The 15794-nt window shown below is 44.6% G+C and overlaps 2 protein-coding genes across 3 annotated transcripts in view; one reads left to right on the plus strand and one right to left on the minus strand.

Moving 5' to 3' along the window:
* Mcph1 (microcephalin 1) overlaps positions 1-15794 on the minus strand; it is a 191138-nt gene that overhangs the window by 85440 nt on the left and 89904 nt on the right. The window lies entirely within an intron of this gene.
* Positions 1-15794, plus strand: part of Angpt2 (angiopoietin 2) — a 51150-nt gene that overhangs the window by 30471 nt on the left and 4885 nt on the right. The window contains exons 4-7 of the mRNA XM_026380548.2: positions 3969-4201; positions 6021-6148; positions 12965-13066; positions 13567-13733. Coding sequence (XP_026236333.2) covers positions 3969-4201; positions 6021-6148; positions 12965-13066; positions 13567-13733 — 630 coding nt within the window. The remainder of the gene's footprint in view (positions 1-3968; positions 4202-6020; positions 6149-12964; positions 13067-13566; positions 13734-15794) is intronic.

Genomic DNA, 15794 nt, shown 5'->3' on the forward strand with positions numbered 1-15794 from the left:
ATTTATTCTGGGTCTCAGTTTTAAAAAGCAAACAGATTTTTTTCATTCAAGTAATTTTCATTTCTTTCAAATTTCTACACACTAGGATATGAGTTTGAGACCAACACTGGAGATAAAAACAATCTCACAGCAATTTCACGTGGCACAGGAAAAGCTGCTGATCACCACCGCTCACTCAACTGTCTCTTGGAAACCTGGGATAGGCTCAGGCTGTTGAATGTGCCCTGGGACTGAACACTGCTTCTCTCTGTCGTTTTCAAATTTAAGCAGGAATGACCTTCAAAACACAGCAAACCACAGTACAGTTGGAATCCACCATCTATATATCCCAAAACCTTGAGTTACAAAGAAATTTCACTAAATTGTAAGATCAGAAAAATGTTGTGAGAGTTGATTGTGTTTCCAAGCAGTGGCTTTGCCCAGTGAAGTGCCTGTTCTCGGCAGTAGATCCAAGCTAAGCTGAGAGTCCTGCTCTTCTAAGTAAAAGGCAAGGAGATTTGACAGCACAGCCAGCCATCCTTGACCTCTGGGTCTGCATCCCAGAGTTAGCCAAGCTTGGACCCAAAATGTTTGTAGGGAGTGGGGGGAGGGAGTACATTTGTGCAGAACATGTTGCTTTCCTTGTCATTATTCCGTCAATAATGGGATGTTAACAACTATTTACATAGGTTTGTATTAGGTTAGGTGTTAGATTATCTAGAGGTGCTTTAAAGCATGCAGAAGGACATATGTAGGCTACATGCACATTCTGTGCCATTTTATATAAGAGACTGAGCATCCATGGATTTCAATAGGAAGGGGTCCTGGAATCCACCCTGTGGGTATTGAAGGACAGCAAAATTTACAAATATGGTGTCAGGTGACATTGTTGGCATATGCATATATATTTTAGCATTATAGAATACTAAATTTGAAAACTATAGGGAGAAGCAATGTTCGTTACCAGAGCACGCTCAACAGCCTGAGCCCATCCCAGGTTTCCCAGAGACAGTCAGGTGAGTGGTGGCCATAAGTAGCTTTTCCTGTACCACGTGAACTTGCTGTAAGATTGTTTTTATCTCAAATGTTGGTCTCAAACTTCTACCCTAGTGTGCAGAAATTTGAAACATGAATAAAAATTACTCGAATGAAAAAAATCTGTTTGCTTTTTAAAACTGGAGGCCCAGAATAAATTAAATTTGGTCCCCAGGGAACAGAAAGAATGACTGCATTTCTTTTTTTTCAATTTAAATCCTTCACATTTCCTCTGCTTTAATTTACATGGCTCAATAACATACTTTTCTCATAATTCAAATCTAGTTTTACAAAGTTAAATTTAAACATCACAATATTTTTTCCATATAAGCACTTTTCAAACAAGCTTCCAGAAAAGTACAATTGCTTTCTTTATACAATAGGTTCAAATGAAGTCAAAATACATACTGGGATCAACATTTCTTTCAAAACTGCCACTACTACACTTTTTAGATTCACAGCTGAAGTTGAAAATGATCATTTCCTTTGTTTTGTTTTTCCCATCTCACTCTTCTTTCTTCTCAAAATAAGTGACTAATTTAGGGACTCTATGCATCACTTCAATTAAATTGCTCTGACCTTGAAACATGTGGCCAATGATATTTCTTCCTGAGGGGATGAAGAGAAACTCATAAAATAAACACTGACAGCCCATTTTTCATGACTATAACTTTATAGTTTATTTAGTTCAGTTTTGGAGGCTAGAAGTCCAAGATTGGGTGGCCCCATTGGTCTGGCCTCTGGGGAGGACCTAACTGCAAATGGTATCACCATGGTGGTACAGTGCGTGGGAGGAAGAGGTCACCTTTCCAAACGGAGAGCCAGAGAGGGACTCGGGAGGTAGCTCACTTATACGAGCTTGCTCTGGGGAGCCCAGGGGTTCCATGAGAGTCCCCTAACCCTTCTAAGGGCGTTCCCCCAAGCCAAGGACTCTCGTCTTTAATCTCGAGACAACTCATTTGATCAGGAGAGGAGCTAGGCTGGCGGGCCCTGGAGGGGGAACCGAGGTGCTGTGTTTAGCTGTCCAGCCCACAGGCTGCTCCTTCCAAACTTAGCGGCTGTACGACCAGCACCCTCCCTCACACCTCTCAGATTATTAAAAACAGTGAAGGAGGGTGGGTGGGCCACAAGTCTCAGTGAGGCCACACTGAAGGCAGTGCAGACTCAGGGTTCCCAGGCACCTCAGACCACAGCAGTGATTCCCAAAGCGTGCCACGGGCATGCAGGTGGACTAGACAGCTGCACACTTGTTTTAGGTGACTTTCTGCTTATGGCAAGTCATCTTGGTTTTTAAGACATACATTTTTAAAAAATAATGTTAGGTGATATCAAGAAAAATAATAATTGAAAAACATGGTAAAACTGATGAAAAAATCCAATCAAAATGAATTATTTACGGACTTAATATATTGACAGTACGTTTGTCATCACTAATGATTTACAGTGACCAGAGGACTGGGATAAGTTTAAGAGCCACAATTCAATTTCTAATAATCATTAATACTGTTGTTACTACTTATGGGCAAGATCTGTAAGGGGTGGTCTAGTTCTTTGCCTGGCTGACGTTTGCAGGGCTAAAGGTTCCTGAAATACTAGTGCCAGAAAGGCACATGGATGCACAGATTGACTGAATGGAAAGGCCCAACGATCAACTAGCCTCTATTTAGATATCTACTTGGATAGGACACACAGACAGTTGTGACACACAGGCAGGAAGGCCCCGCAGAGGTGGGGATCTCGTATGACACTCCTTCCACTCAGGCACTGTGCCCGTAGCACTGGTGACTTTTCAGTGTCCACATGACCTTCTTGTGACATACATAATCTTTAGGAACTGAGATTAGAATGACAAATGGCATAGCTTTATCACTATCAAAATCATTTTTAGAAAACCAAAGGCCAAATGTTCTTTCTGGTATGTGGATGCTAATCACAATGGGGGTGGGGGAAGGAAGAACAGAAGAATTTTGGAGCAGACAAATGGGAATGAAGGAGGGGGAGTGAGAATAGGAAAGGTAGTAGAAATGAATTTGACATTACTTTCCTAAGTGCATACATGATTACATGACCAACATCACGTACAACCAGAATGGGAAGTTATGCTCCATACACATGTGTCGAAATACATTCTACTGACATATATAATAAGAGTAAAAAAGTGATTTTTAGATTGTTTTTCAGGGGTCTATCTCACATTGTGACTGTTGGCAACAAGTCTAAGAGACAGTACTGGTTAAAGGGGTCTATATTAAAAGAAAGGAAGGAAGGTGGGTGTTTCAAAGATCTGGGTTTGAACTCTTCCACTTGCATGACAGGCCAGGCATGTGATTTAGTATGCCTACATTTAATGCAATTTGTCCATTGGAAATGGGAAGTGATACCCCCATATACACAAGAGGAAACTGAGGCAGAAGTGAGTAGGTAAGCTGCCAGGGTCACAGGCCAGTAAGCCAGATCTGAACCTAAGCTAAGTGTTCATCCCTCTCACGCAGGAGTACTTACCAAATAGTACTAAAAGATCAGCTGTCATATCATCATTAGGATCAGTATTCCAACATAAACAGCTCACACTACCCCGAGGTCCACCTCAACTGCTCCTTCTCAAGCAGAGCATTTCATGAGCACCATGCCTGAAACAATGCTTCCTTCTTCTGGATCCCGGGTACCCTGTGCTGTGACACTCGTGTTCCACTTCTGTGGCTAGCATGACACATATGTGTACCTGGCATGTGTCACGTGTAACCCTGGCGAATGTGAGAGACTATTTAGGGCTGTGACAACCTCTTGTTACTTTATAACTCACATGGCATCTGCACAGAGTGCCTTGGCAGAACAGAAACGCAAAACCGTGAGGGATGTCACTAGGGCTATGGGCTATGTTTCTAAAGCGCCTACCCTCAGTGGCAATCCAGCCCCAAAGGCCCTTCGTTAAGGAGTGTGTCCTCTCCCTTCAGCTTCCTAGAGAAGAAGGTGCTGGACATGGAGGACAAGCACACGCTGCAGCTGCGGTCCATGCGGGAGGAGAAGGACCAGCTGCGGGTGCTGGTGTCCCAGCAGAGCTCCGTCATCCAGGAGCTGGAGAAGCAGCTCGTCACCGCCACTGTCAACAACTCGGCCCTCCAAAAGCAGCAGCGTGACCTGATGGAGACGGTGCACAACCTGCTGACCCTGGTGTCGGTGTCCGGCTGTAAGTGCGGCCCACACCCCCTCTCCGGGTGTCGGCACCCCTCATAGCCCTAGCACACTCCTTCAGAAGAGGCACCTTTCTCACGTATTTCATATGAAAGCTCGATCGGTCTCAACGTAGAGCCAAGGAGAAAGGGAGGAGGCAGAGGAGAGGTGGGCGAGATACAGGTCATCCCCACTATCAGGAGGCAGAGCACCCAACACACTTCAGATTGAGGGTGCACAGGGCCTGTTTTGCCCGAGACGAGCCTGGCAAGTCACTACACGGCAGCGGATCTCTGTTTCTCTGGGATTTAAATGGGAACACATAACCAGACCCACAATCACCTGTGGAGACTAATAAGATGATCCTTTGAGTGACAGGCACTGAGGAGGTGCCAGCTCCCCTTTCTCATGCCGTCCTGCAATACACTTCACCTTCCTTACTCCCTAGCCCTTCAGCTGCAGGGGCACAGGAACTCAGGTCATTAACTGAAGATATATATATATATATATATAATCTCTGGGACATTCTGAGCTTTTTTTCCTGAATGAATTTGACCTGGTTCTTTGTGGCTCATCTTGTGTTGGTCTTAACTCAGGCTCTTTTGACTCAATGCCCTTTGCATGTGAGTCGTGAATTCACACAAGAGGATCGTATGTCTGAATCCATAAAAGACGTCTGTTCCCACATTTTACTGGAGTCCTGCAGTTACTCCAGTTTCGACAGTCACTAGCAGAGGGCTTATTTCAGAGGGTGCCCAGCCGCAGGACAGAGAGGCAGGACGCCGACTCGAGAGCTGACGACTCTGGGCTGCCAGCTGCAGCTCACGCTTCCAACTGCAGTTCTACTCTCTCACAATTTGGGAAAATCACATTTTCTTCACATTCTTAGAAAAAGCAAAGGTAGTCAGTCATCTAACACTGCAGGGACCAGACGGTATGTGTCACCAGCTTTGATGAGTTGAAGGAGAGAAAGCCACCTGGCTCAGATCCTGGCAGAAAACCAGGAGCAGCAGAGGCTCCTCCTCTCCTGGGCTCCACAGCCAGGGCCGCCTCTGTGCCCCAGGGGATGCGCAGAGCTCTGCTCCCTCCACAGGGCTCCACAAAGACAGACCACCGTTTTTTTGTTTGTTTGTTTTTTTTTTTTAATGTGGCAGAAATGTGAATGTTGACAGAATTGAAATTTGAAGAATGTCATAGTCCTAGAAATTTTAGGCTTAGTAGAGGAATTCAAAACATGCAGGTAAACATGACGTCCTTCAAAATACTAGCTGCCCACGGTACAGCTGCTAAAAGTCCAAAGACTACTAAATATCTCCCATGTGGTATTCTAAAAACAAATTAGGCTTAGCTGTGTGTGTGTGTGCGTGTGTGTGCGCGTGTGTGTGCGCGTGTGCGCGCGCGCGCGTGTGTGTGTGTGTGTGTGTGTGTGTGTGTGTGTGTGTGTGTGTAAAAGGGAAAAACACACACTATGGCCCCAGTGGAAAAATGGCCTAAGGGACATACAGGGGCCCAGAGAAGGAGCACTCTCAGGGTCCTTCTCTTACTTATGTATAATAAATCTTACCTGACTGTACTCAAGATGAGAAATTTTGAAAAAGCATAGATTCTGGGCTGTGAAATACTTGCGTTACATGCACTTGATAATACAAAAGTAAGGATGATTTCAGAATTCACAGGAAAACAGGTGACTTTTTTAGAAAAGCTAAAACCTAGCATATCCTTTTTATTATAAAAATTCAAATGTAATAAGTCACCAAATGATTGGTTCTTGAAATAACAAGTTTTATCTTTTTGTAAATTCTATTTAAATGCTTTTTTTTTGTTTTTTAACACAGCTAAGAACCCTATTGTTGATAAAGAGGAACGGAATATTTTCAGAGACTGTGCTGAAGTATTCAAATCCGGACTCACCACTTCTGGCGTCTACACGCTGACGTTTCCCAATTCCACAGAAGAGAGAAAGGTATGGCATCAGTTGCCCCCACCGCCTGCCTGGCTGTGGGGCCTTGTGGGCTGAGGACTCCCCAGCAGAACCCTGCCCCAGGGCCCTCCGCAGCCCACGCCCTGTAATAAGGGGCTATGAGTACACTGGGCCACTATGTGCTAATAGAGTAGACCGTCCATGTCATCCTCCACAGGAGAAGTTGTACTTGAACAATGGCTGCTTTCCTTGGAGGCCAGGATCATTTCATTGATTTTATAGAAAATCTCTTACAAAACCTGAGTCTACATAACCATAATTTGTCTTCTGATCATTTTTCCAAGCAATGTTTGTGTTCCATGAAGGAAGAGGCTCATTCACGCATGCACAGTGACTCTCTGAGCCAATGTTTACACACATTTCCCATCTTATTAGAGTAGACATGTGCACCAGAGGTTTAATAAAATTAGGAATTTTTACTGAGACGGACGGTCACCTTGAGCCCAGGAATGGGAGAGCCAGGGAGCACAGAGGCTGGGTTTCAACAGAAGTGAAGGCCCAGTGACATGTACTGCACTGCCACGGAATTCTGGGGGGATGCTCTGCTTTCGCTAACCCGCGAGTGTGGTGCCATTGGTACTTCTGCCCTGCTGTGATCAATCACTATTGCCCTGCGCCATCGGTACAAATGCCACCCTGAGCCACAGGCCAAGGGCACCTCCGTGTTACCACTGAAGTAGCTTCACTCTTTGGACTTGCTGACAGGTGCCCAGACACTCAGGTCTGCAGTCCACAGAGATGGGGGGGTCGTCTGTGGCCCCTCCTAACACAGTCTGGAAGAGCCCAGAGAGCAACTGCTTTTCTTATGGAGTGCAGGTGTGTTCCACTACCACCTAGGAAGCAGTGCCATCAGCATCTTGCCACAGGCCAAGGAGGCTCCCAGCTGAACACAGCCACCCTTCCATATTCTGATTACAGATGTAGCGCATCTCCAGAAGCCGCTCTGGGAGATTCTGAGTCTTAACTGTCAGAAGAAAACCACTTTCTTGGGAAATATTTCAGTGTGGCTTCTTTTAAGGATGGAGATACACATGAGATACGATGACACTACAGAAGAATCAGTGTGAAGTTAAGTCGACGCTCGATGGTTGTATACACTAAATGTGTACCAATGTGGCTGCAACTAAAGGTAGATGCTGCATACTGAAACACCACTCGAGAAAACCCACTTAATACTGGAGCAGAATGGACATCTGACAGGCTTCTGGAAGTATATTCTTTTTGAACCCATCATTATCCTTGGTATTTAACATAGTATCAAAGAAAAACACAGGCTTTAAAGGTTTAAAGATGTGGAATTTGAAACAGTAACATAAACCTTGATTGTGAATTTAAAGATAAATACTGTGCTATTTAAGATAATTCTTTCCAAAGAAATCTCTAATTCATTCATGCTGCTTTAAATCAACCTTGAAAATGAGTTAATGTCCCCAGCGGCCTAGAAGCAATGCATCAGGGGAGAAAACAAACACAAAACAGCCTGCTACAGATGAAGAAGCCATCAACGCTAGGCTAAGCCTCTAAATCCCCTCTGTGACGGGTCTGCATGACAAGTCTTCTCCTGTGATTGCTCCTCACCAGAGGCTTGCATGTTCTTGGCCTAGTGATAATGGGGACAGGAACGTCCAGGAGGACAGAGAATGCGGGCTGATCATGCAGATCCCGGGGACAGCACTGGGGGCACAGCCCCATCCTGCTGCTGTAGGAATGTTCTGGTTTGGCTCAGTGTTCGCAGCATGCACGGCACACCCCCCCCACACTGCCCCCCACCTCCAAAACGCTCTGCAGAAAGAGGAAAACATTGAGCACACTGGGATTATGTGTCAGGTCGTGGTTGGAAACATAAGGATTTATATCCCCTCTAAATATCTGCAGTAAAAATAAATCCATTTACACGGCAAGAAACAATAATCTTTCAAAACCTCAACTTTCCCATCTTTAAAATAAGTGGTCTAGATTTAGTTACCTCTGAATTCCCTCCCAGATTTAAGACTTTATAATTCACCATCTGATCTGGGGAGACAGACAGACTTGGGTTTAAATTCCAGCCCTGCGCATCCAAGGCTCAGACCAAATCATTTCACCTCTCTGAGCTGTTTCCTAATCTGCCACATGATGACAACACCCAGCCCTGGAGAAGCGCAGGACCCTGAAATAAAAAGTGGGGGCTTCCCCCAGGACCGGATGGATAGACAGCCGAGCTCTACAAGACCTTTAAAGAAGAACTAATACCAATACTCCTCAAATTATTTCATGAAATAGAAAAAGAGGAAACACTTCCAAACTCATTCTATGAGGCCAATACCACCCTGATTCTAAAACCAGACAAAGACACTTTAAAGAAAGGAAACTTCAGACCAATATCTAATGAACATAGATGCAAAAATCCTCGATAAAATTCTGGTAAATTGAATATAAAAACGTATCAAAAAAGATTGTGCATCATGATTGAGTGGGGTTCATTCCAGGGATGCAAGGTTGGCTCAACATATGGAAATCAATAAATGTAATTCAGCACATCAATAGACTTAAACATAAGAACCATATGATTATCTCAATAGATGCAGAAAAAGCATTTGACAAAATACAGCCCCCCAAAACACTAGAAAAATTAGGGATAACAGGAACATATCTCAACATTGTAAAAGCTACCTATGCTAAACTCCAGGCCAACATCATTCTAAATGAAGAAAAATTGAAAGCATTCCCTCTAAAAACTGGAACAAAACAGGGATGCCCTCTTTCACCACTTCTATTTAACATAGTTCTTGAAACACTGGCCAGACAATTAGACAGATGAAAGAAATTAAAGGGATACAGATAGGTAAAGAAGAACTTAAACTAGCACTATTTTCTGACAATATGATTCTATACCTAGAGGACCCAAAAAGCTTCACCAGAAAACTTCTAGACCTAGAAAATGCCAGCAAAGTAGCAGGATACAAAACCAACACCCATAAATCAAATGCAATTCTGTATATCAGTGATATATTCCCTGAAAGGAAAACTACCCCATTTACAATAGCCTCAAAAAAAAAAAAAAAAAAAAAAAACAAAACAAACAAACAAACAAACAAAAAAACCAGGGCTGGGGATGTGGCTCAAGCGGTAGCACGCTTGCCTGGCATGTGTGCGGCCGGGGTTCGATCCTCAGCACCACATACAAACAAAAATGTTGTGTCTGCCAAAAACTAAGAAAAATAAATATTAAAAACAAACAAACAAAAAAACACCTCGGGAATCAACCTAATGAAAGACATGAAAGACCTCTCCAATGAAAACTATAGAAGGCTAAAGAAAGAAATTAAAAAAGACCTTGGAAGATAGAAAGATCTACCTTGTTCTTGGATAGGCAGAATTAATATTGTCAAAATGATTATACTACCAAAAGTGGATCAAGGACCTAGGAAGTAAACCAGAGACACTGTGTCTGTTAGAAAAAAAAAACAACATAAGCCCAAATCTCCATCATGTCGGATTAAGCCCTCCCAACATCCTCAGTAAGACTCCTATAGCACGATAATCAATATCAAGAATCAATAAATAGGAAGGATTCAAACTAAAAAGCTTCTTCTCATCAAAAGAAACAGTGAGGTGAATCGAGAGCCTACTAATTGGGAACAAATTCTTATCACACTCATGACATACAATCAATCAACAATTATATGAAAAATGTTCAACATCTCTAGCAATTAGAGAAATGAAAATCAAAACTCCTCTAAGATTTCATCTCACTCCAGTCAGAATGACAGTTATTAAGAATACAAACAACAATAAGTGTTGGCGAGGATGTGGGGAAAAAGGCACACTCATACACTGCTGGTGGGACTGCAAATTGGTGCAACCACTCTGAAAAGCAGTATGGAGAATCCTTGGAAAACTGGGAATGGAACCACATTTGACCTAGCTATCCCACTCCTTGGTCTAAACCCAAAGGACTTAAAAATAGCATACTGTAGTGATGCAGCCACTTCAATATTTATAGCAGCACAATTCACAACAGCTAAACTGTGGAACCAACCTAGAAGCCCTTCAGTAGATGAATGGATAAAGAGGATGTGGCATATATACACAATGGAATATTATTCAGCATTAAAAGAGAATAAAATCATGGCATTTGCAGGCAAATGGATGAAGCTGGAGAATACAACATTAAGTGAAATTAGCCAAGCCCAAAAAACCAAATGCCAAATGATTTCTCTGATTTAAGGATGCTGATCCATAATATGCTATGGGGGTGGGGAATTCGAGGATTAAATGAATTCTAGATAGGGCAAAGGGGAAAAGGGGAGAGAGGGGGCAAAGGGGTAGGGAAGTTGGTGGAATGAGATGGCCATCATTACCCTAAGTACATGTAAGAAGACACAGAGGATGTGACTCTACTCTGTATACAACCAGAGATATGAAAAATTGTGCTCTATGTGTAATGTGAATTGTAATGCATTCTGTTGTCATATACAACAAATCAAATTTTTTTTTAAAAAGTGGGGCTTCCCCCAAAGAACATGGGACAGCCCTGCACAGCAGAGTACCCAATCTTGCCCTGGGTCATTTAATTCAAGAAATGAATTTTCAATAGCTCTTTGGACAGATCTTCTTCCAAAAGGCCCAAGTATTGCAACTTTAATTTTTGAAATTTAATTAGTTTTCTGTAGAAGATAGACATGGCAACAGGGCATTTATCAGGAGCACGAAGACAGTGCACCCGCACACCGACGGAAGCAGGCTGCCATGTGTGGACTGGCAAGGGCGAGGGCATCGCCAGCCAGCACTGTGCTTTTCCAGTCCTGATACAGTCTGTTCATTATCCCTGGCGTGTCTCCTGGCTCTGTGGACAGCCGAACACGCCCTCTGCATGTTTAATGACCAATTTCAACCAAATACATCTGTTTTTACAAATCCTCTGATTTTTGACAAATCTAGACGAAGTATTAAAAAAATGTTCTAAGAAGCTGATGGTGACGACTAAAGGAGTCAGAAAGATGGTGGCGTGGATCAAGTTGATTGTGCAGACTTGACTCCCGTGGAGAGAGGGCACATCCTTAGGTGTCACTAGTTACATGGTGCCTCTTGGCACTGAAGAGTCAAAGGTTCCAGAATGAGGGCAGGCCCACTGAGAGCCATGCTAATGCTTCCCCCCACCACCAAGCCCTTAGGTGCCAGAGGACTGACCACTGTGTACACACATTCCTCACACCAGCGTGCTCACTCACCTACTTATTCCATGGATTTGCAAAGCCCGTGGGCAGAATGGAGCAGCACTGTCCACTTTGTTGACCACAGGCAAATCAGGAGGCAGTGTGACTCATGAGCCGATTTCCAGTTGAGCCGAACAGAGGGACTTTTGGCCTATTAACAAAGGGTCGAGCTTCTCTGTGTTTGGCAGCATGATGCAATGTAAATACATTATGCAGGAATTAAAGGGGCCTCTTCAGACCCTGTATGCTATGGTGCAGCTGCCTGCCTTGATCAGTCGATCAATTTCAACTGATCTTTTGGAAATGCAGAACGTATCTCAGCAATCATGCAGGGTTAGGGTCTGGCACAGTGCTGGAAGAGGGGAGTGGGATTCCCGTGACAATTAATGAAGTCACATCAATACAATGTGATAATAAGGGGATTCCTTTAGCAGATCCAATTTTTAGAGTTGATTAATCTATGGAAATAATTTTCTTACCCATAATTGTGATTTTCTTTCATGGCACCTATCTTTCCCAAGGTTCACTAGAGAGGGCAACTTGAACCTGTGACCTTTGTAGAGGTAGAGGACTGTGAGGGAGAAAAGTCCTTGCAGATCAGGGTGGCTCAGTCACAGTTCTCTGGCTCCATGGGGATGATGTACAGGCCGCCGGCGTGGCTTCCAGGCTCCAGCTTCCTCACATGTACAACACAGGAGCAGGACCAGGGGCTCCTTGGTTCTCATTAGCTCTCACCCCTAGATCCTAACTCAAAAATACAGCTCCCACTTAAGCTTACACTGCCCAAACTGGCTCCCTTACTCTCCAAAAGACCGTGGAAAACAACAAAGGAAGAATGTTTATGATTGTTCTTGAACTTTAATATTTCTTACCTCGTATGCTGTAAAGAAATCATCTTACTTTTGGAAAAATTTTTCTTATTGTCCTAGTATAATCTCATTATTGAAAACTGTTTATGTAATCTTATTTTCAGGGGTTTTTAATTTCATAATAAAACTCCAGCTGAGTTGAAATTGAGCATGCATGCACTTAGCCCAAGAAAGAATTCTATGTTCTGGACAAAGTTTAAAACCACTGAGCCAGCTCAAAGGCAGAAATAAAGAGTGTCAGGAAGAAAAATACCATGGGTGATGGGCACAGTGCAGAGAGGCCTGAACCCGGGGGCCGGCCGCCTGGCCAGGCTCTGGCCCACTGTGCTGGCCCACCGGTGCCCCAGGGGAAACCTGGTTCTTATTGCACACAGAGGCAGCCTCAGCTCCAGCAAGGACACAGCAGGGTCCAGGGACTCTTCAGTGGAAGAGCATCCCCTTTGCCAACTCCACAGGGAGGGCAGGGACAGGCAAGCACTGACAGTGTTGCAAGGCTGAGGACACAAGTTGAGGGTTCTGGACCTGCTGAAGGTGTGGATGGAGGGCCATCTGCTGGAATGCCTCATTCACAAAGAATCTCTCAGGAAACTGTATGGGGGTCATCTAAGGGCTAAGATTCACCCCATCCTTCTCCCAGAGACCCTGTGGACGCAGCTCCCAGCAGGTGTCCACACTTCTGTTCCCGGGATGGAGTCCCAGGTCTCTGGTGACTGTGCCCTTCCCTTTCACAGGCCTACTGCGACATGGACACCAGTGGCGGCGGGTGGACCGTCATCCAGCGCCGCAAGGATGGCAGTGTCGACTTCCAGAGGTCGTGGAAAGAGTACAGGATGGTACGCATGTCCCTTAAAGCAGCTTGAAAGAAGTGATTTCCTCTGTGCATACTAGCTTTCAAGGTCCTCAGAGCCTTAGTTGCAAACCCAAAACTAACCAATGACTTTGAGGCAGACTTTTAGGAAAGATTCTTTCCAGGGTCTGTCTCCCCACTCAGGAGTAGTCGGGTCCACCCAAGTGAGGCTGCGTTTGCTCTCAGGCCAGCCCCAAGCGAGCAGCAGCACCATGTGCTGACCCGGGTAGGTGCACCTGAGGTGCTCCTCGAGTGTCCCTGGTTGGGCTACTTGTGTCACTACTGGCTTTCTTCCAGAAACACCTTAGCCCTTAAAACTGATGTTTTAGAAATCCACTGTCCTCTAAGAAAGGTTCTGCGTCTGTGCAGCACAGGGAGCGGGTGGCTCTGCTGATTGGCAGGTTGTCCAAGGGAAAGAGATACACTGTTGATTTCAAGCACACAAAGAGAAACTTCATGAAGTGAATGAACTCTGCTTGGGCCCAGGGCTTTGGCGACCCTTCTGGAGAGTACTGGCTGGGGAACGAGCTGGTCTCACAGCTGACGAACCGGCAGCGCTACCTGCTCAGAATACACCTGCGGGACTGGGAGGGCGGCGAGGCGTACTCGCTGTACGAGCACTTCTACCTGTCCAGCGAGGAGCTCAACTACAGGTAAGCCCTTGGGATCGGAAAGAACTGGGGGATGTTCCTATTCCAGAGCCTGAGATCCACGTTGAACTAGCCACGATCTAGACACAGACCTCCTCTGACTCATTACTGTCTTTAGTTAAGTTTCCCAGTTTTCAAACCTAACTTTGTTATGACAATACTAGGGAAACTTTTTGGAATTTTTTGGTTGTGCTTCCTGTGTATCTTCAGAGGCCAGACCCTCCAGGGCGGATGGTGGTGTCCACACCCACCCAAACAATAAGTGAATGCCGAGTGTCCCTATGATGACATGTAACGTGGCTGTCGTGACAGATGGACACCTGGGACTATGTTGTTTTCTCCCAAAGGATATTAATATTTTTTTTTTGAAGTTTAAACACATCTAACTGTTGTGTTCAATTTCAAATTTGGGGTTACTTGACAAGTTTAAAATGAGGTGAGTGTTTACTAGGTTTCCTCTTTTCTCTAAAGTACATCTTATCCACAGCACCCCTTTAATATTCGTGCTGTCTCCACACATTTGGTGGCAAAAATCTTAAATGTTCCAATGAGGTATGGAAACTTGACCAGGATTCTGGCTCTGAGTGCCAGCAGGCGAGACCAGGCAGCTCAGGGGCCTGACGTGGTGCAGGAGCAGCTCAGGAGCAGAGGCACCCCCAGGTACTCCCTGTGCAGTGTATGTGGCAGGGAGCCACTGGGAGGATGTGGGACAGTGGACTGGTGGCACCCAAGGAACACATATGAGGAAAGCAGTCACCAATGCCACCCCACAGCAGCGCAAAGAGCGCAGGCTCCTGGGGTTTGGTAACCATGGAGCATCTACTGTGAGGCCACAGCAACAAACGGAGCCCAAAAGAGCATCACAGACACAGTTGTCACCTGGCCTGCAGTTGTTCATTGATGCCCAACCCCTGCAGGTCTGGGGTCGCTTCCTAGGGAGCTGGCTGCAAGCCCAGGTACCTGACCAGACCCCTGGAAGTGATAGAGGACGCCCAGGGCGCCCTGCTCTAAGGCAGCGGACCCGAATTCAGAAGCCTGCCTTGAGAGCAGATAAACACGGTGTGACTTCTAAAAAGTCCATGGAGCGCAGTCCATCAATTCTCATTAGAGAGCAGGCTCCCTTGGAGATGAACAGAGATAGTGTCTGGGCCTCCCGTGGGTCCCACTCAACTGCAAAGGCATCAGAACGTCCATGCGATCCGAGACATGAGTGGTCAGTCCTTGTGTTACCTCCAAGTTAAATATTTTTTCAACTGGCAACAGTTAGGAATCTACAATAGGAATTTTTTAAAAAAGAAACATAAAAATTAAGGATTAGACTGTTTGGATAAGAAGATTTTTACAAAATGGGTCATTACCCTTGTATGCTGACACTGTAAAAACATTTTAAACTGGAGATGGATCTTAACAGATATTTCCTTTAGAAATGTAATCAAATTTTGGACATGCCACTCTAAAAACACACATGGGTTGAAAACTTAATATACTTGGAAATGTAAAATAGATTAAAAATTACTATCCTAAGAAACATGATGCTACTGAGAGAGGAGAATCGTGATGGGATCATGAGTTTTGATGGCTGCAATGTTTCAGAATGTCAATTGTGTATAAGCAGGTGCTTTTCCCCCATGAAGAAATGTCCCTCAGTGATGGAAAACTGTGAAGTACACATTATAAGACATGGATAAATTCATCAACAGAATGGGATTCTGTTTAACTCAAATGTATTTGTACATGAAACCTTCAATATTGTTTAGTTTTCACCAACAACATCACTGCAGTTTTATGCAAACACTGAGACTTAACTGTTAAATGTTGCATTTCGTCCTTACCCCACTGTCATGAAAAAGTCAACAACAACCAATTTAAAGCAATTTCCAGAGTACAGCTATTTTTATAGTCAAATTTAAAAGAAAGCAAAGTGATTGACACAAGAGCTACTCAGAACCCACACCTGGGGACCTCACTGGACAGCCCCTCGCCCTGACCTTTACAGCTACACCCCTGCTAAGGCGGGCACCGGCGTGGAAACAACAGAGGAGGAGGGTGTACCTGGGGCGGGCC

Source organism: Urocitellus parryii, chromosome 14 (assembly GCF_045843805.1).
Source record: "Urocitellus parryii isolate mUroPar1 chromosome 14, mUroPar1.hap1, whole genome shotgun sequence".
Classification (NCBI taxonomy): domain Eukaryota; kingdom Metazoa; phylum Chordata; class Mammalia; order Rodentia; family Sciuridae; genus Urocitellus; species Urocitellus parryii.